General features: G+C 38.0%; 1 protein-coding gene across 1 annotated transcript in view; it reads right to left on the reverse strand.

The window, feature by feature from the left end:
- Positions 1-12,292: 12,292 nt before the first annotated feature.
- LOC102514343 (zinc finger protein 420-like) overlaps positions 12,293-19,693 on the reverse strand; it is a 34,435-nt gene continuing 27,034 nt past the window's right edge. Inside the window, 2 exon segments of the mRNA XM_032478214.1 lie at positions 12,293-14,500; positions 14,502-15,493. Of these exon segments, the coding sequence (XP_032334105.1) occupies positions 14,417-14,500; positions 14,502-15,493 (1,076 nt within the window). The 3' untranslated portion in view covers positions 12,293-14,416.

Consider the following 19,693-nt stretch of genomic DNA (forward strand, 5'->3'; position numbering starts at 1 on the left):
TCGTGATTTTCCTGGCCCTGGGAGGGAACACCTGAACTTGATAAATGGTGGCAAAGGCTGTGTACTTTATTCCCTCCATCTGATTCTTTCCAAGAAGAGATGGCGGCCTATAAGCAATCAAGTTTTCGAAATGAACTCTTCCTGGGCTATGATGCTGAGGGGAGCATCACACATGATCACTATCCCATCCCACCACTGCTCCCATCCCTCATATCGTAGCACCATGTTGTAACTTTCTGCTGCTGGTGGAGAATCCTTTTTTGTTCAATTTTTGTACCTACCATAGCACCTATACAGAGGATCAACTTGGGAATGATTGAGCCCTAAATCCTATCTTAAAAGCACTAGGGATTCTTGCTTTAGAAGTAACCTTATAGAAAATCTGTCTGTAAATAGAGATGTTACCCAGGGCAGTGGTCTCGTAATTTATGTTATCAGGCCACGGGCTAGAGAGAGGGCATAGGACTGAAATCTATGATCAGAAGCCTATGTGGTGGATGAGCTTGTCTACTAAGATCGGAGCTGACTGATCCCTGCTCTGGCTATTCACTCCCATTTCAGATCTACACACATTTTTGGTGGTTGGCTTAAGCATTGCCAAGACAGCTTGTAAACACTGAGATGGTAAGGTCAAGGTTGCAAATATACCCAAGAGGTTTGATGCAGTCCAGCTAGGGATTTGGTGAAAGAAAACCCAGACAAAACCAAAGCTGGACTAAAATGAACTCAATCAAAAGCAATGCTTGAATGCAGTTTGGTACAGCCATTGTTGAAAACAGTATGGAGATTCCTCAAAAGACTAGAAATAGACTTACCATATGACCCAGCAATCCCACTCCTGGGCATATATCCAGAAGGAACCCTAATTTAAATAGACACCTGCCCCTCAATGTTCATAGCAGCACTATTTACAATAGGCAAATCATGGAAAGAACCTAAATCTCCATCAACAGATGACTGGATAAAGAAGTTATGGTATATTTATACAATGGAATACTATTCAGCCATAAAAATGACAACATAATGCCATTTGCAGCAACTTGGATGTCCCTGGAGATTGTCATTCTAAGTGAAGTAAGCCAGAAAGAGAAAGAAGAATCCCATATGAGATCACTCATATGTGGAATCTAAAAAAAAAAGAAAGAAGATGACAAATGAACTTAAATATAAAACAGAAACAGACTCACAGACATAGAATACAAACTTGTGGTTGCCGGGGGGAGGGGGATGGGTAGGGACAGACTGGGAGTTGGAGATTTATAGGTACTGACAAGTATATATAGGATAGATAAACAAGTTTATACTATATAGCACAGGGAAATATATTCAAGATCTTGTAGTATAGCTCACGGTGAAAAAGAATATGAAAACGAATAGATGTATATTCATGTATGACTGAAAAACTGTGCTCTACACCAGAAATTGACACAACATTGTAAACTGACTATAACTCAATAAAAAATAAATAAATAAAAGCGATGCTTGTCTTTGCAGTAGGATTCCCTTAAATAACATTCCTGTGCTGCATTTAAATATTTGTGGTAAGAGTTGTAAATTAATGATCTGAAAATACTCCTGTCCATTGTAGATGACTGGTAAATATCACAGGTGAACGAATTACCAACTTTTATACTGTGGAGGAGAGGAAGAGGTAGAGAGATGGGGAAAGATGACAAAATAAAATAGGAGAAGAGTCACCATTGGTGTTAGTGTCTCCCAGAAGACGGTGTAAGTGCATGGAATAAGGATTCATTTCATAAATTTCACTTGGCTACCCATCCATAGGGAGTACAGCTATTGTATAACACAAGATCCAGAGGGCAAGCATTCGATGCAGAGCAATTTTGTCTGTGGTGTGGCAAGCTGCTTTAGGAGACAGTGCTACTAAAGGATTTTTGAACAGTAACGATTCAGCTTAATTCAGCGACTGTTGCCAAAAGCCTGCTCTACGCTGGGCCTATATTAGGCACTCTGAGGGGCTGAAGAGATAAACAAAGTAAAGGCTGTGTCCTCAAGAAACTCCTGACCAGTGTGAGGATGATTTGAAAACAATCTGATTATAAGGTAGAAAGTAAAAAAAAAAAAAAAAAAAATTGCATAGGGAAACAGAAGCCAATAGTAATGAAGAAGAGGAATAAAAGGAGAAATATGAAACATGACTTGATCCAGTTAAAGACTGACCACTTAATTCCAGGAATGGAGCCAGAAGAATTCTTTCCCTCCAGATGAGCAGAGCTTTATTTAAAGAACACAAGCTCTAATGGACCCCAGCCCTCTCCTGGCCCAGTGGACAGGGATAGGGTGGGTCTCTGGGACGTAAAGGTTTTATGGAGAAGGATGAGTGAGTCTGATGGGCCAGTCTCAGTCAGTACGACAGCAGCAGATGGACCAAGCATACATCCCATCCTCTGTCAACACCCTGGGAAACTTTGGACCTTCTCTTCTATGGGACCAACTGAATATGGTCCTGATTCTTGTTAAGAGTGGCCAGTCATTGCAGAACTGAGCTGCCCAAGCCCTAAACATCTACCAATCTTAAAAGAAAAGAGAGCTAAAATTCAATCATATTCCCATATTTAAAAGATGACACTGACACTTGAATTCCAACTACTGTATTATAGTCAAGTTGCATTAGTAACTTTAATATTTAAGGCTCTTAAACAAACTTGGAAACAATCTGGTACTCAAATAAGGAAGGTCTTGTTCAAAGTCATATTTGTTCAAAGATGGGATTGTGCCAGAATCCACTTACCAAGGCAAATAGTTACAATGGGGATACATTTTGCAGCAGCACAAAAATCATCTGTTCAGGGGCCAGACATTAAAAAACAATATTTTTATGTCATAAGTAGAGTACCAGTGAGCATTAGATAAATGCTTTACAAATATTATTTCATAAAAATCCTCATAATAGCTCTATATAATGGGTACTATTATCCTGTTTACAGAGGCATAAACTAAGATTCAGAGAGGTTAAGTAAACTCACCAAGATCACACAGCCAGTACGAGGCAGAACCTATATTTGAACCCAGGACCGTTTGATCCTAGAGTCCTTACTCTTACTGACACCACAACACAGGTCGAGGCTTGATGTTACTGATACAAACAACGGACGGAATAAGTCATGCTTGAGACCCTCAGAGGTGTCTGCCTGGTAGTTACTACTTAAGAAGCTGCGAGGAGATTTCCCAAGAATGTGGCATTATGGGTGTAGCTGCAGGAGTCTGATCAAGTGGAGAGCAAGGAGTCTGAGTAAGTGAAGTGACTCTCTCAGTCAACAAATATTTGCTGGATGAACGGATGGACAGATGGATGGATGATTTGGGGAGCATCGTTCTTCTAATACAGAATTAGGTGATGCTTCCATGCCAAAAAAAAAAAAAGCAAAATCTATTCCCTTCCATTTGTGGCTTCAACTTAAGTACTTGGTCACCAACCACATTAAGGCTTCCTCGGTGGAAAGGGTATAGCTCAGTGGTCAAGCACGTGCTTAGCACGTACCAGGTCCTGGGTTCGATCCCCAGTACCTCCGTTAAATAAATAATACTAATTAATAAATAAATAAACCTAATTACCTCCCTCCTCCAAAAAAAAACCCCACAAAAAACAAAAATTAAAAAAAGAGAGACTTCCTCACCCAACACCGAAATAGAGCATTTTATAAGTGACCCACGGGAAGTGACAGTCGGTCAAGTGGCTGAGAAACCACTAGCCTAAGTCACGACTCAGGGTGGGTAAGGGATGTATGGAGTCCATATATGGCCATGTAACAGTCCATTGATAACAGGCAATGCGACTGAAACTAACTGGCTGACTGGAAATGAACTTAGTGACCTTGTCTTTAGTCACGCTCTTAATTCATTGAACAAACTATTTGTTGAGAAAGCCAGTAGGAACATTCAAGCCATGTTATATAATGTCAAGACATAGTCAGCGCCAAGAACGACAGCAAGAAATAAAGCTTATTCGATTCTCGTGCCAGAGTGGAAATATTCCTTGGTCCCCAACATCCAGGGTGATTATATATTCTGCTGGTTGGGACTGGCTCAAATCCAGCTCTAAAGGATCCACTCCCTTCGCTGATGAAAGGTTGCTTGGTGCTAACAACACCCCATCTGTGTCATCCGGAAGACAGAAGCTGAGACAGATTTAGGGGTGTCAAAGGCTTACGGGGGGAGTAACACTTGTGAGAGAGAAAAGGAAGAAACAAGATTAGTGAAGGGGAGTCACCAGGCCATGATGCAGATCTGACAAAGTCTCTGTCAGCCCAGCCAGGAACTCCGAGCATGTTGGAAGAGCCCTGTGTTAGGCAGAAATGGATAGGACCTTGTACCACAGTTTTGCACAGTCATTGGATGGAGTCACCCCAAGAAGACCACTGCCTCAGCTTGAGGCCAATCTGACCCAGTTAACAGCGGAGGCTGTGAGCCAACCACACCCTTCACAGCTGGGCGATGAGCCTTTTCTTGAAGGGAGAATCTGCACAATACATCTCTATCTGGCATAGCATCCTAATATCCAGAAATAGGCAGCCCCCTCAGAAGTGGTCCAGCATTCTCTTCCCCCATGGGGTAGGGGTGGGGTGGAAGCAGAAACCCTTTCCTTCTTTTTTAGTTTGAAATTCCTACCAAACACTGTAGGGAAGAAAACCAAATTTCCCAGTGACTGGTGCCTCCAGATTCACCCATAAAAGCCCAGGTTCCTCAGGGGTCCATCTTGGGTGCTCAGTAGCACATCATTTAGGACCAATTTATTCCAGTGATACTGACACCACCAGGCTTGGGGGGAGGGGGCAGTTTGGGCAGTGGAACGAATAATCACAAGTTATGGATTCTGCATTCTTCAGGAAAGGCTCAAGGAGCCCCAAAGATAAAAATCATCCATGTAACAATTTTGCCAGAGACTGGACCTAATTTGAACAATAAGAGAATCTGCTTCATATCATCAGTGTAAGGATCTGATGGAATTATTTATGTTAAGAGCTTAGCATAGTGCCTGGTACATCATACGTGGTCAATTAATGAAAGATAATCATATCCTTTTCCTTTGATCAACTTAGTCATTCAATGAACCGTCATTGTTGGCTGACTATGTCCAAGCCCTGAGAATACACTGTTGATGAAAAAAATAGCTCAAATTCCTGCCCTTACTAAGCTTCTACAGTAGTCCATTTCTTTTTAATCTTCACACTGTGGACCCTATAAGGATCAGGTGCAAGACGTGAGGAACAAGACCAAACGAAGTGCCTCTCCTTTTATTGCAGCCTCCACAAAAACCCCTGAATTCTCTTTTCCTCACGCTTTGCAGTCCCTCCTGGAAAGCCCTCCCTTCTCGGCCTGTTCAAATATTACCCTTCCTCCAAGGCCCCGCTCAAGGATTCCTTTTCTTTGATTCTCCAAGGCTTGCTCCTCTCATTCTCTGTATGTCCCCCATAGCACCTAGAGTTTTACCCCCACATTACAGCAGTCAACCACTCATTGGCTTGTGCTACTGTCAAAATATAATTCTCAAAGAGTTAAAAAAACGTAACTCTCAGGGTGAGGGGTATAGCTCAGTGGTAGAGCATGTGCTTAGCATGCAAGAGGTCCTGGGTTCAATCCCTGGTACCTTCACTAAAAACAAACAAACAAACAAATCTTATTCTCTCTCCTCCAAAAACAAAAGACACCGCATAACTCTCATGCAACGATATAGTGAGCCCGTGTCGAAGATTTAATTAACTCTTTACTGAAGGAACCAAACAAATGACAGCCGATTCCAAGGAGGATATAGAAACTGATGTATACAGAGTTAGTGAAAAAAAAAATGCTGCAATTAAATTGCTAAGTTGAACACATGTGGTTAATGTCCCACAGGGCAATAAATCTACAACCTGTATGATTATTGTCTCAACTGGACAGAAATCATTTACATATTTACCAGACAAAAAAATAATTTAGACCTTCTGAGTTTTTAATTAATTAATATTTGACTTCACAAAGAGGTTAGCCTCGAAAAAATAGCGAGTCCCTTCCCAAAATACTTCTCTTCTTTTCTTTCTTTTACTTATGGCTTTGCATGGAGCAATGTCTCAATCTCTCCCCCACAGGACACTGAGCTCCAAAGGGAAACAGCTGGTTCCTGTTCTTCGGTTTTCTGTCTCCTCCTGAGTTTAGTGCATAACAGCACTAAATTTACATACTTTTTAAACCAAGTCTAGTTTTCTTGCCAATTCACTTTTGCCTGGCATTCTGAAAAGAAGGAGAGAGGGGCTGGGTCAAACGCTGATGAAAAGCCAAGTAAAATGAGGACCGAAAAAATATCCGTGTGATTTAGTATCCGGAAGATAACAGGTGGCCTTAGAAACACCTGTTTCTATGAGGCTACAGGGAAGCAGCTTCTCCAAGATCTCTGTAACTGTCCATCATTGGGTCTGTCCCAAACTCATCCACATATGAAAGGGAAAGAATTCATAACTACATTTTGCATCAGCAGCCTGGGACGCAGTTGAAGCTGACTGAAGTTGGCAAAGAGGAAGATTGACGACGCAATGCCTGGCTGAGCGGACCAGCGGCTGGAAGTGCAGCGAGGCGCAGGGTCGCCCTCTAGTGGCCAGCTCGAGGGCCGACCTGCATCCTACAGTCCCACTGTGGCCGCTCCCAGCCCGGCCCGCGGGGCTTCCTCATCCTGCTTCCTCTCTTCCTCTGGGCATTGTGAGAAGGTTTCTGAGGTAGGAGTGTTAAATGTTTATTTTTTGTCACACGTACACATATAAATATAATTTGCAACTATTTGCTGAAGTGTCCCAACAGTACAGAAGTGGTACCCATGCTAGTCCCCTTTAAAAATTGGAAAGTCTTAATTTGGCAAATTTGAGAAATGTGGCAATGGGTACTCAGTGATTTCCATTCACAAGCATAGCCTATTTTCTACACGGCTTCTAGGGTAAACTGATAAAATGGAAATAAGATCACTTTACTCCGCTGCTCAAAATCTGTCTCCATCGCTCCTAGAAAACCATCCAAACTGCTTCTGGTGTTGGTCAGCAGGACCAGGAGTTGGAAAAAAGAACAGACATGGTGGGCTGAGGGTAGGGAGATCGAGCACCAGCTGGAACCTCCTGGGTACCTCTGCATCCATCTGTCCATCACCACAGCTGACTAAAATGACTTTCAGAGAGTAAAGGCAGCTGCTTTATTTCTGCCTTCCAAATTTCATACAAGTTCTTCTTTTGGCCAACTCTAATTGGAACTGTTCAGGGAAAGCGATACTGGGAAATACAGTTCCCAGTTTAAGCAAGCTGACAGAACACAAGCCATCTCTGTGGTCAGGAAGACCACCCTTAGAACATGACACCCGAGCTGAGACCCGAGGATGAACCTACCACAGGAAGCATCCAGGCAAGAGCTTTCAGGCAGAGGGAACGGTACGTGCAAAGGCTTAGCCCACGTGAAGAACAGAAAACAGACCACAGTGGCTGGACCATAAGGAGCAGGGGGAGAACGGTATAAAATAAAGTTTAGCTATAAATAGGGAATGGCCAGATTATTGTGGGCTCAAAAGGTAAGGAGTCTGGACTTTATCCAAAGTGCCAGTAACTGAAGGGTTCTAAGCAGGGAAGGGACATAATCAGATTTGAGTTTTCAAGAAATCACACTGGCCGCTGTGAGCTACGATGCATGGTGGTGGGCAAGAGAGGAAGGCGAGTGCGCGTCCTCCCCCACATACTTGTGTGCCTGTCTTTCTGTAATCTGGATTCCTAGAAGAGGCGTTTCTTAGTCAAGAGGTAAGCACATTTTACCTTTCATACGTATCCAAATTGCTTAAATACTGCCTCCTTGAAGCGCCTTCTGTGACCCTGTCATCTAGGTGTTCCAGCCCCTGTCCTTCACTTTGTGGCACCTGTTTATCTTCCTCTTAGCACTGATAATGATACGTAAGATCTTGTATTTATTTTCTTTTTTATCATGTCTTTCCCATGAAGGTAGGACTTCGTCTTATTCCCCATTATACTCATTGCCTAGGACGGTTCCTGGCGTGTAGACAGACAGTAAGTGAAGGTTTGTCGAATAGATAATTGCCCCCAAAGAACCTGCACAAATTTATACTTCCAGCAACAACATGTGACAGTCTGGTGTCCAAATTACTCAGCCAAAAAGGATATTACTACTCTTTTCTTCCTGGGGTAGGAGGGGAACATAAATGATATTTTTATATTTTGTTGTTTATGCTCTGAAAACTACAACACGATTAAAACTACAACTATATTCTGCTAACTAGAATGGCAAAAAAAAAAAAGCCCCCCAAAACAAAAACAAAAACCTGACAACATCACATTCTGGAAGAATGTGGAACAACCGGAATTCCCATACATTGCTGGAATATAAAATGAAACACACAGCTGATTTACATGCTGGTTAATGAAAAAAAATCTAAAAGGACCATTATACTTAAATTTGAGAAAAAGAAAAAAGCCTAAGAGTTACAAAGACTTGAACACCTAATGGGCTGAGATGAAGGCATCCAGAACTCAGCACAGGCGCCCACTGGAGCTGGGAATGGGCGGCTAGAGCCTGGGCCAAAGAAGAAATCACAGGAAAATTAGAAAATATTCAGGTCAGTTAAATGACAGTGAAGATATGATATATCAAAAGTTGTGGGATGCTGCCAGTGCAGTGTTTAGAAGGAAATTTGTAGTGTTAAATACCTCTTTTTATGAAAAAAGAAAAGTCTAAAAATAAATGACCCAGCCTTTTGCTCTATGATGTCCTGGGTTCAATCCCAAGTATCTCCATTAAATAAATAAACCTAATTACCACCCTCAAAAAATCCTACTGATACAGAGTTCAGAGCGATTCTGAGTTGGTGAACCCATCCACACCAGGAGGGTGACACACCCCAACTCCACAGGGACAGAAGCTCCAGCGCTCGAGACCCACCCCAGACCTCACGCTATGTTATCTCCTCATCCAGCTGTTCACCTCTGTTCTTTATCATATTCTTTAATAAACTGGCAAATGTAAGAAAGTGTTTCCCTGTGTTCTGTGAGCTGCTGTAGCAAATTAATTGAAACTGAGGAGGGGGTCATGGGAACCCTTTATTTGTAACCAAATCAGACAGAATTTGTGGTAACCTGAGGACCTGCTACTTGCAACCGGCCTCCAATTAAGGTGGGAGCAGTCTTGTGGGACTGAGCCCTTGATCTGTGGGATCTGACACTATCACCAAATAGGTAGTGTTAGAATTGAGTTAAATTGTAGGACATCCAGCTGGTGCCATGGAGAATTGCTTGGGTAAGCAGAAGTGAAGGGTTCTGTGTGAGTGTGGTAGTAGTGAGAGAAAAGGAGACACACAGGAGGTGGAGAACTAGGTTTTCCCTATTCAGGAAGCAAAGAACTCAATCTTTCAAACTCAGGGATAGAGAACAATTGGGGAGCATAGATTCAATGTATGTATCACAACTTGGACAACAGCACTTTACCTCTGAAGGGAGTCATTCCTAAACTGGTACCTTAGCTGAGTCCTAAAGAGGCCATCCTCAAATTCTCTTAGACCGGCAGCTTCTAGGTGATATGGCTTATGGTAGGACCAGTGGATTTCATGATCATACACCCTTTTTCACACGTCCTTCACTACAAATGTGCACACTGATTGGGCTGAAGCCATGATTTGTAGGGTCCCACATGCATAAAGCAGGCATTCAGTAAGCTTTCAACTAGTTTTGCAGCCAGAGTCACTGCAGACAGTGAAGGCAAACCCACATCCAGGTTAGTTGTCAATTCCAGTAAGGCCAATCACCTCTTCTTCCAGGATAGAATGTGCCCATTGTAATCAACTTGCCACCAAGCGGCTGGCCGATCTCTTTGAAGATGTTACCACAGAGGCTTAGAGTCAGCCTCTGCTGCTAAAGTTTCAGGTGTTCAACAGCAGCACTAGCCAGCTCAGTCTTGGTGAGGAGACTACGCTGCTGGGCCCTTCAGGTAACACCTCCACCCCTGCGATCTTGGTTTCTCAGCTCACGAGCTCACTGCACAAGCTCTGTGGTGGAAAGACACACAGCCTGGTTGAAATTTGCTGGTATGTCTGGTTTCAAGTGCCTCTTCTGTAAGGGGTTCTTTCTGAGACATGAAGATCTACTTTGTGCTTGTGCACAATCCCATGTACATCCCTCTTGCCCAGAATTCACCAAAATACATGTCTATGTTCAAACCTCTGGAACTTGTGACTGTTACTTTATTTGGGAAAAAGGTGTTTGCAGATACAAGTTAGGGTCTTGGGGTGAGACCACCCTGGATGACGCAGGTGGGTCCTAAAGCCAATGACAAGTGCCCTTATAAAAGACAGAAAGGAGAAAACAGACATAGAAGAGGTCACATGAAGGTAGAGATTGGAGTGATGCAGCCAAAAGGAATGCTGACAGCTACCAGAAGTCAGAGAGGTGAGAAAGAATTCTCCTCTAGAGGCTCCAAAAAGAATGTGGCCCTGCCAATACCTTGATTTCAGACTTCTGGCCTCCAGAACTGTGTGACAATCCATTTCTGTTGTTTTAAGCCACCTAGTTTGGGGTAATTTGTTATACCAGCCTCAGGAAATGAATATGCATATATCTTGGGCTTCCGTTGTCAGTATTCTGCCCAGTAAGGGGCTCTATCTACTCTATGGCATAGACCCTTGTGTATGTGTCATCAGAACCCTACAAATTTATCTTTGTCTACTTTTTATTATGAAAGTTTTTGCATAATTTTAGATGTATTTTGTTTTGTAATCCTGGTTCTGCCCTTAAAAGCTGGGATGAGTTAGACAACCTTAGCACCTTAATTTCTTGTACTATTGAATTTAGAAACCAACAAATGTTACTTGTCCTTTTTGTAAATCTAATTTAAAAGTTCACTGATAAAATGGTTATACCCAATCTTATTGTTTTAGGTTTAATTACTTTTACTATTTTATTATTTAGGTTTATTATTTTTCTTTTTTTCCCCTAAAGTAATGTTGTTTTTCCAACTTTTAAATGATTTGAAGAGAGCCATGCCATTATAATTCTATCAGTGGTTATAATAAAACTTTTTCAAAATTCTTTTAAAATTTGTGCTTACCCAGTAGTGGTTATGGAAGGAACTGAAGAAGACTCTAGATTTGTGTGCCCAGCTCATGTCTTCTGGAAAACTAAAACAAAGTAGCACTCAATTATTCCCTTCTGAAATTTAATTTTATGCATATTATGAGATGTTTCTCCAAACAAATAACCAGGTATCCCAATGTCACTTATTGAATAATCCATTCTTTCACTACTGTTTTGAGATATTGTTTCTATTATACACTAAATTCTCATGTATAAAGGAATAAGTTCTCTTTGTTTCCTATTCTATAGATAAGAATTGTTTCATCTGTGATATACTAACTACTTTTGTTTCCTACAGACTACCACTTGAATTACTTGGAGGGCCAGCCCCATTTGTTGCTTCTAATTTTTAACAGTCGTTTAGTTATTCTAACATACTTATTGTTAGTGTGCTAAATTTCACTTTAAAATCCCATTGAATGACAAGGATTCCAAGACAATTAAATGTGGGAAAGAACAGTCTTTTCAACAAAGGTGTTGAGACAACTGACTATCCACATACAAAAGAATGATGCAGGACCCCACCTTACACCATACACAAAAAAAGTTAACTCAAAATGGATCATAGGCCTAAGAGTAAGATCTAAAACTATAAAACCTTTGGAAGAAAATATGTAAATCTTCATAACCCTGGGTGAAGGTCATGACAAACAATAAAGATTAGATGAACCGGACTACATCAAAATTGAAACATTTTGTGCTTCAAAGAATATCATCAAAAAGTGAAAAGATAATCAACAAGAATGGGAGAAAATGTTTGCAAATTACATATGTAAGAGTTCAGTATTCAGAATATATAAAGAGCTCTTACAACTCAACAAAAGGACAAATAACCTAGTTTAAAGTTGGCAACGCATCTGACAGACATTTCTCCAAAAAAAAAAAAAAAACCAGTATGTGTGCGTGTATAAATATATATATATATCTCTCAGGAAAAAATTAGCACCGACAATGATGTGGGAAAATAAGAACTCTCACATGTTGCTGATGCAATTGAAAACTGGTGCAACTATTTTAGCAAATAGTCTGGCATTTCCTTGAAAGGTTAAACATAGAGTTTACATATAACTCAACAGTTTTACTTCCAGGTATATATATCCCAAGAGAACTGAAAACATGCCCACACAAAAATTTATATATGAATGTTCATAGCAGCATTATTCACAATAACCAAAAGTGGAAACAACCTGTCCATCAATAAATGGATTTTTTAATGTGGTATATCCATTCAACAGAACTTTATTTAGCCATAAACAGAAACGAAGTGTGCTATAATATGGACAAAGCTTGAAGACATTATGCTAAGTGAAAGCCAGCCAGAAAAGGCCACATATTTTGTGATTCCATCAAAACAAAAAAGCCAGAATAGGCAAATCCATGGAAAGAGAAAGCAGATGAGTGGTTCCAGGGGCTGGAGGGAGAAGAGTAACAGAGAGTTACCGCTAATAGGTATGGGTTTCTTTTTGGGGGTGATGAAAACGTTCTGAAATTAGACAGTGGTGGCAGTCACACAAGTCTGTGAATATACTAATAACCACTGAATTGTACTCTGAAAGATCAAATTGTGTGGTATGAAAATCGTATCTCAATAGAGCTGGTTTTTTAAAATTCCATTGAGATTTTGACTTAAATTTACAAATCAAAGATAAATTTAAAACAAACTGACATCTTTATACTGTTTTTCAATCATGTTTCATTTACTCTATTCTATGTTCATTATGAAAGCATTATCCTATAATAATCTCTTGAAATTTTTTTTATTCCTGGCATTTTTATTTATTTATTTATTTATTTATTTTGTTCAATACTGTGGCTGTCACTTTTTCCCATTACACTTTATTTCTTCTATTTAAGAAAGCTTTTTACTTGGGCACTGTTGATAGATTTTACATATATATATATCCATATCCATCTTGGTAGTTCTGCTAGCTGGATTTTCTAGTTACCAAATATATCATCTCAAATAATGTCAAGTATTTTTTTTTTCCTCTCTCTTCCTTTCAAACATTACTAGCTTGTATCTTTTTTCTCTTATTGAATTATCTGGGATCTTTAGAACAATGCTGAGTGGTGACACTGACCATCATTTGTCTCATTCCTGCTTCTGATAAGAACGTTTTAGTTATCTGCAGTGTTTGGTAGGTTTCTGGTAAATATCATTAATCAATTTAAGGAAGTTTCCTTCTGTTCCTAACTTTAGAAAAAACATCAATGCCTGGAGAATTTTGCCAAATGCTTTCACAGCATCTAGTAAGATACATTTTTTATGAATGTACATTTCTACTTTTGAACTAGTCTGGAAGTCCTATGATAAATCACAGTATTGATTTTACTAAACTGTTAGATTTGACCTGTTAATGATTCAATTAGAATATTTAACTTCCCTTTTATCTGTATTTATGTTCCTTTTCTTACTCCTAGATATTGTGTTTTCTCCTTTTCCCCCCATCATCCTACTTGCTAGAGTTTGTATATTGGCTTATCAAGTGCACTTTTTGTACCTAGTTCATTAATGTATTTTTTTTTAATCTTTATTAATGCATTTCTTTTATTTTCTTTGGATTTATATTGTTATTTGGTTTTCTATCTTTTTTAACTGAATGCCTATGTTCCAGTTTTATTATTTTCTAATAACTGAATTTTTTCTGTTTGAATATATTCTTTAACACAAAAATTACTCAGAAAAATGTTTTTAATTTCTAAATAACACTGTGGTGCTATTTTTAGTTGTTCATTTCTTTCATCTCATTGTACTAAAAAATAAACAGGGAAAGCTTGAATGTTTCCCTCAGGGAGAATTTGTTGATATTTTCTTTGTAGCCATATATGTACTATATAGTCTATTAAAAATATTCCATGAATACTGGAAAATAATGCATATTATCTCTGTGGGGGAAAGCATTCTTGTCTATGGCTATTAAATAAACTTGTCAAATTTTAAAATTCAAACCCTCCATAACAGTGTTTATTTAGTATTTTAAATGAGAACTACTAAAAAGACATATAAACAATTTTTATCACCCCTCTAAAACTTCTGTGTATCTGAAAAGGCTTTTAGTATAAGTAAATATATACATTTATAATAAATTATCTCAAAAAATAATTTCCTATATTTCTCTGAAAAACAAACTTTAGTTTTGGAAATAAACAGTTCCATGTAAGTTTTCATCACAATAACACATTTTTCAGATGAATTATAAGAACACTGTTTCTTCTCAGTACAAACATTATAATACTGAGTAGGTGAGTATTTTGCCTAAAGTTTTTCTTGCATAACAATCCTAGAGTTGTTTGTTTATTTGTTTGTTTTTTTACTACTGCGAGTGCTCAGAGGTAAGTGATGACCTATGGCTGCACACTTTCCCACATTCACTACTCTGATAAGGTTTCATTTCTGAAATGAGTTCTCTGATGTCGAATTAACAATGTACTATGACAAAAAACACCACCGCATTTATTACACTGATAAGGTTTCTCCCCTGTATGTGTTCGCTTATGTTTAGCAAGGGCTGAGCTTAAGCTGAAGGATTTTCCACATTCATTACACTGGTAGGGTCTCTCTCCTGTATGAGTTCTCTGATGTCGAATTAGTGATGTTCTGTAGCAAAACAGTTTTTGACATTCATTACATTGATAGGGTTTCTCACCAGAATGTATTTTCAGATGTTCAGCAAGGTGTGTACTTCGGCTGAAAGTTTTTCCACACTCCTTACAAACATAAGGTTTCTCTCCAGTGTGAGTTCTCTGGTGTTCAGTAAGATGTGTGCTCCGATTGAAGGTCTTTCCACATTCATTACACTCATAGGGTTTCTCTCCAGTATGGATTCTCTGATGTTGAATGAAGGCTGGAGTATGGCTGAAGGCTTTTCCACATTTATTACATTTGTAGGGTTTTTCTCCTGTGTGAATTCTCTGATGTCGGATTAGTGATGTGCTGTGGCAAAAAACTTTTCTACATTCCTTACACTGGTAGGATTTCTCCCCAGAGTGTATTCCCTGATGTTCAATAAGATGTGTGCTCCGGCTGAAGGTTTTCCCACATTCCACACATGCATATGGTTTCTTTCCAGTATGAATTCTGTGATGTTGAGTAAGGGCTGAAGTATGGCTGAAAGCCTTCCCACATTCATTACAAGGATAGGGTTTTTCTCCAGTATGTATTCTCTCATGATTTCTAAGGGATGATCTATGACTAAAGGCTTTTTCACATTCATTACACTCATAAGGTTTCTCCCCGGTATGGACTCTTTGATGTTGAGTAAGATTAGTGCTCTGACTAAAAGCTTTTCCACATTCATTACACTCATAAGGTTTCTCCCCAGTATGTATTCTTTGATGTTGAATAAGATTAGTGTTTCGGCTGAAGGATTTACCACATAGTTTACATTCATGTTTCTCTCTCATAGAAATTTTCTTAGATTCCATTTGTACTGAACTATAGCTTTACTTTTAAATCATTTCCAGAATAAGTAAGGTTTGAGATACAAATACATCTTTTCTCATACCTAAAAACATTTTTCATTTATAAGTTGCCTTTAAAAAACTCTACTCAAGCAGAATTTTGGTTTAAGCTCTGACCATTTGTATCATAATTAGGAGGTCTTTATCTTCTAGAAACTCTCAGTTTAAAAAGACTGGAGCTGAGATTAAATATTTCCCTCAAATTGTTATATTCAGGATCTTCCTCTTGAATTGCTTTTCCTTATAATCTAATTTTACTTGTGTTTCTCAAACTGGTTATCAAATTTCAATTCTTCTAATGTGAAGAACCATCACTGAAAAATGTTCTAACACTATGCCATGACACTATTTGTTTTTCAGAAGGTTTCTGCTTTGGAATTAATGCTCTGACTTTGGATATAGTATTCAGGATTAAACAGAAGACAGTATCTCTTCCCTCTGGAATATAAAGGGGAGAATAAGACTCACTCATTAGTTACAGAAAAATATATAATAAAAATAAAAATAAACTAGTGCTGATAAAACAAAGTATTATACAGCATAGGTTCTGATTAATATGGAAGTTTAAACAAGGAAATGATTAATATAGAAAAGCATGGTAAAAGGAATGATAGCACTGAATCAAAATTCATAGTATAATCAAAGGTAAAGATACAAATAGTAAATGAAAAATAGTCAATGATACTAATTCAAATAAATGTATTTGCAAAGAAGAGATTAAAAATAAGAAAGGAAAAGGAAAATGGGAGTAACAAATTCTGACAAACAGATAAATGTCATCTAGTAGGAGACAGAAAAATTGAAGGTTTCAGTCATAGTAGCAACATGAAAAATGTGCAGTATTTTAAATGAAGTGCTTGTTCATTTCATCTAAAATGGATAATAGAATAAAGCTATCAAATTCAGCAAGAAAGTATAATATAAAGAACATGGGCCAAGATTGGGATAATATGTAAGAATTTAGTATAGGAGTAAATCTAAAACATAAAAAGGAAGAAATAAAAACATACTGACATTGATTATGAGGAATTTTTACATAATGAGATTCATAAAGATACTTGGTTTCTAGCCAAGAAAGCTGGAACTAATAGTGGTAAAAATTATAGAAATACTGAAGAAGGAAAAAGATGCTACTTAGAGAAAGTTGGTGATTTAACTTTTTATCATATTGTGTTTAAAGTGATTTAAAGTGAAGTGGGACATTCAAGTAGTGATAGACTCTAAGCAGGGAAATTATGGGAAATCAAATGAGATATGCAGGCTGAAAAGAATATATCAGGGAATTAATGACATGGAAGGATTGTTTTTGAGGATATCAGAATGCATAGATTCTTTGGGATAAAAAAATCAACAAGTTTAAAAAAAAAACCTTAAAAGGGCATGCATTTGTGTTAGGGAGGAAGTGAAACTAATGGAAAAGTACTTGGAAAGAGATTAGAACAGAAAATAATCTAGTGATGTCACGCAAGCAAAGACAAAATATCAAATGCAGCAGAAAGTTTGAATATGGAAAGAACTAACAACAGGTTTCTATCAAGAAAGAATTCAGGAGTCGGGGGTCTCTTCAAAATAATTTTAGTAGAAAGATATACATTAAGAGTCTAACTTCTGGAGGGAAGGTATAGTTCAAGTGGTAGAGCACATGTTTAGCATGCACAAGGTCCTGGGTTCAATCCCCAGGACTGCCTCTAAAACTAAATAAATAAATAAATAAACCTAATTACCTCCCCCTAACCGGAAAAAAAAAAAAAAAAAAAACACCTAAAAAAATTAAATTAAAAAAAAATAGAGCAACAACAACAACAAAAATCTAACTTCAAAGATTAAAATAGAATAGAATTGAAGCTGTTAGCTATGAGTATGAAAGTTTGATAATGAAAGGAGAGAATAAAATTAAAAAGTAAATTAAAAATAAAATATTGTTATACAAGACGTTCTTTTAAAAGCAAGAAAAATCTTTTGAATGTCTAAATTTAGAAAAGGGAGAGACTGAATTATGAAATAATCATTAAATCAAGGCCCCAAAACAAGTAGAAAAACAATAGAGTTTGGGGCACAAATAGAGGGATTTATTAACAAATGAAAGAAGGTAATCTCTTCCTCTGAGATCACAAAAATATGTGAGAAGATGGATAAAGATATGCAGAAATGAAATTGGATGTTGCTCCCAAGAGATGAACTCCATTCTCTACACAGACAAGAGGGGCTCTGCACAGTAGACACTAACCAGTACTTCCAAGTCTCCCATCCAGGACCAACATTGTCATGGTCCACCATCACAATGGACCAATGGACTATTATTTACAAGGATTTCTAGCTACTTGATTGTTACTGATTCTTTCTTGGCTAAGTGTTTTGTGACATTTCTCACTTATCCCTCTGTTATCTATTAATATGGTTCTTCCTACTTAGAAGATAACACCTGATTTAAAAAGCTGATGCTTGTATTCCTGGTGAAGGATATGGGCTTGGGTGGTTATGATGGATCTCAGAATTGTGTCCTAAATTGTCTTCAGGAACTCTGAAATATAGGACTGTTGATGCTGCTAAAGTAACATAATAAACTTATATATATATATACACAATGTTTGAAAGGAAAGAACAATCATTTGTTTAATAATAAAAGAAATATCTTGTCTCTATGCACAAATAAAATTTAAAAAACCTCTGGCCTCTAAACTCAGAGTCCAGCTCAGATAAGAACTTGTAAATTGCATAATCCCACATATTTTGACATTTGTTGGAAAAGTCACAGCATTCTGTAGTAATTATAAAGCTATACTCATCCAATGAGCTATGGCTCCTGCAGTTGTTATCACTCCCCTGTACAGTATCTGATAATGTTCTGATTTTTTTCTTTGCCACAAGGTAAAGCCCACTGGGACATCCTTCAATGCCACTCATTCCTATAACATCAAACAAATACCTATTTACAAAGGGATCCTTCATGTGTCTACTTATGAAAGAGTAAAGATAACTGAAAATAACGAAGTAGAGGGCTAGGAAATTGTTCAAAGATGGTTCAGGGATCTAAAGTTCTAAGTTCAAGAGTGGCCAAAAGTACTTATTTGGTGCCTACTGTGGACCTGTTGAGAATATACAGAAGCAATACTGAAGTTTCCCTACAAAAACACTGAAAATATGAACTGTCTGTCTATCTACCCATCTATCTATTAATAAACTATAAATATAGAAATGTAAACTCAACTCAAGAAATAACAAAGTATATAGGTATCATAAATAGATAATGCATAAATAGACATAGTTATAACCCTACTGATGGTAGCAATACATAAAAAAATATGGGTCAATCAAAAGCAAAGTGATGATAACAGAACATATAAAAAAAGAGGTGTTAAGAGATGCAAAAAAATAGTAGGTTCTTCCTATTCATACATAATCTGGAAGAAGAGAGACTAGCACTGAGTACTAGATAGATCTGTTTACCTCAGTAAGTGGGCAGAACTCTATTGTGGGGCTAGAACTTATAACATTGTCTAAGAGCACTGCATATTTGCATCACAACATTAACTCCCTTTGGTATAACTCCACACTTGCAAGGCAAAATTAGGATTAGAATTTTGTTGCCTTTTTTCCCCTTTCTTGCCAGACAACATAAAGATCTGAATTCCTTGGTAGTTCTAGAACTCAATGTAATACAAATCCATTTTTTGTTTAACTCATCAGTCACTTATAAACTTACACGGTTGAATCTATCTCTACACTGACTTCAACTCTCTGAATCTGCAAATATGAGGATCAGACCCTAGACGATGGGGAAGTACCACAGTGAGATTCCTCAGAGGTCAAACAGCTAATCAACTTACCCAGAAAACACTGTCTGTCATATTTCACACTGCAATACAATTTCCCTTGTGCTACCCTATATAGATAATAGAAAAGATATAACAGATACAAGGACTTGATATTTAAAAGACATGTCTTCTATTTGGAAAGAAAAATTTAATGGAGATGTGGAAGGAGCTTGAAAACAAAACAGGCAAAAGAAAGCTCTAGAAGAGTGATAAACTGACAATGAGGATATACAGCAACTTTTTTTTTTTTTTTGAGTAAAGGTAGATTTATTTAGAGAGATGCATACTATATTGAGTGTAGGCTGTTTCAAAAGG

The sequence above is a fragment of the Camelus ferus genome, chromosome 4 (assembly GCF_009834535.1).
Source record: "Camelus ferus isolate YT-003-E chromosome 4, BCGSAC_Cfer_1.0, whole genome shotgun sequence".
Taxonomy (NCBI): domain Eukaryota; kingdom Metazoa; phylum Chordata; class Mammalia; order Artiodactyla; family Camelidae; genus Camelus; species Camelus ferus.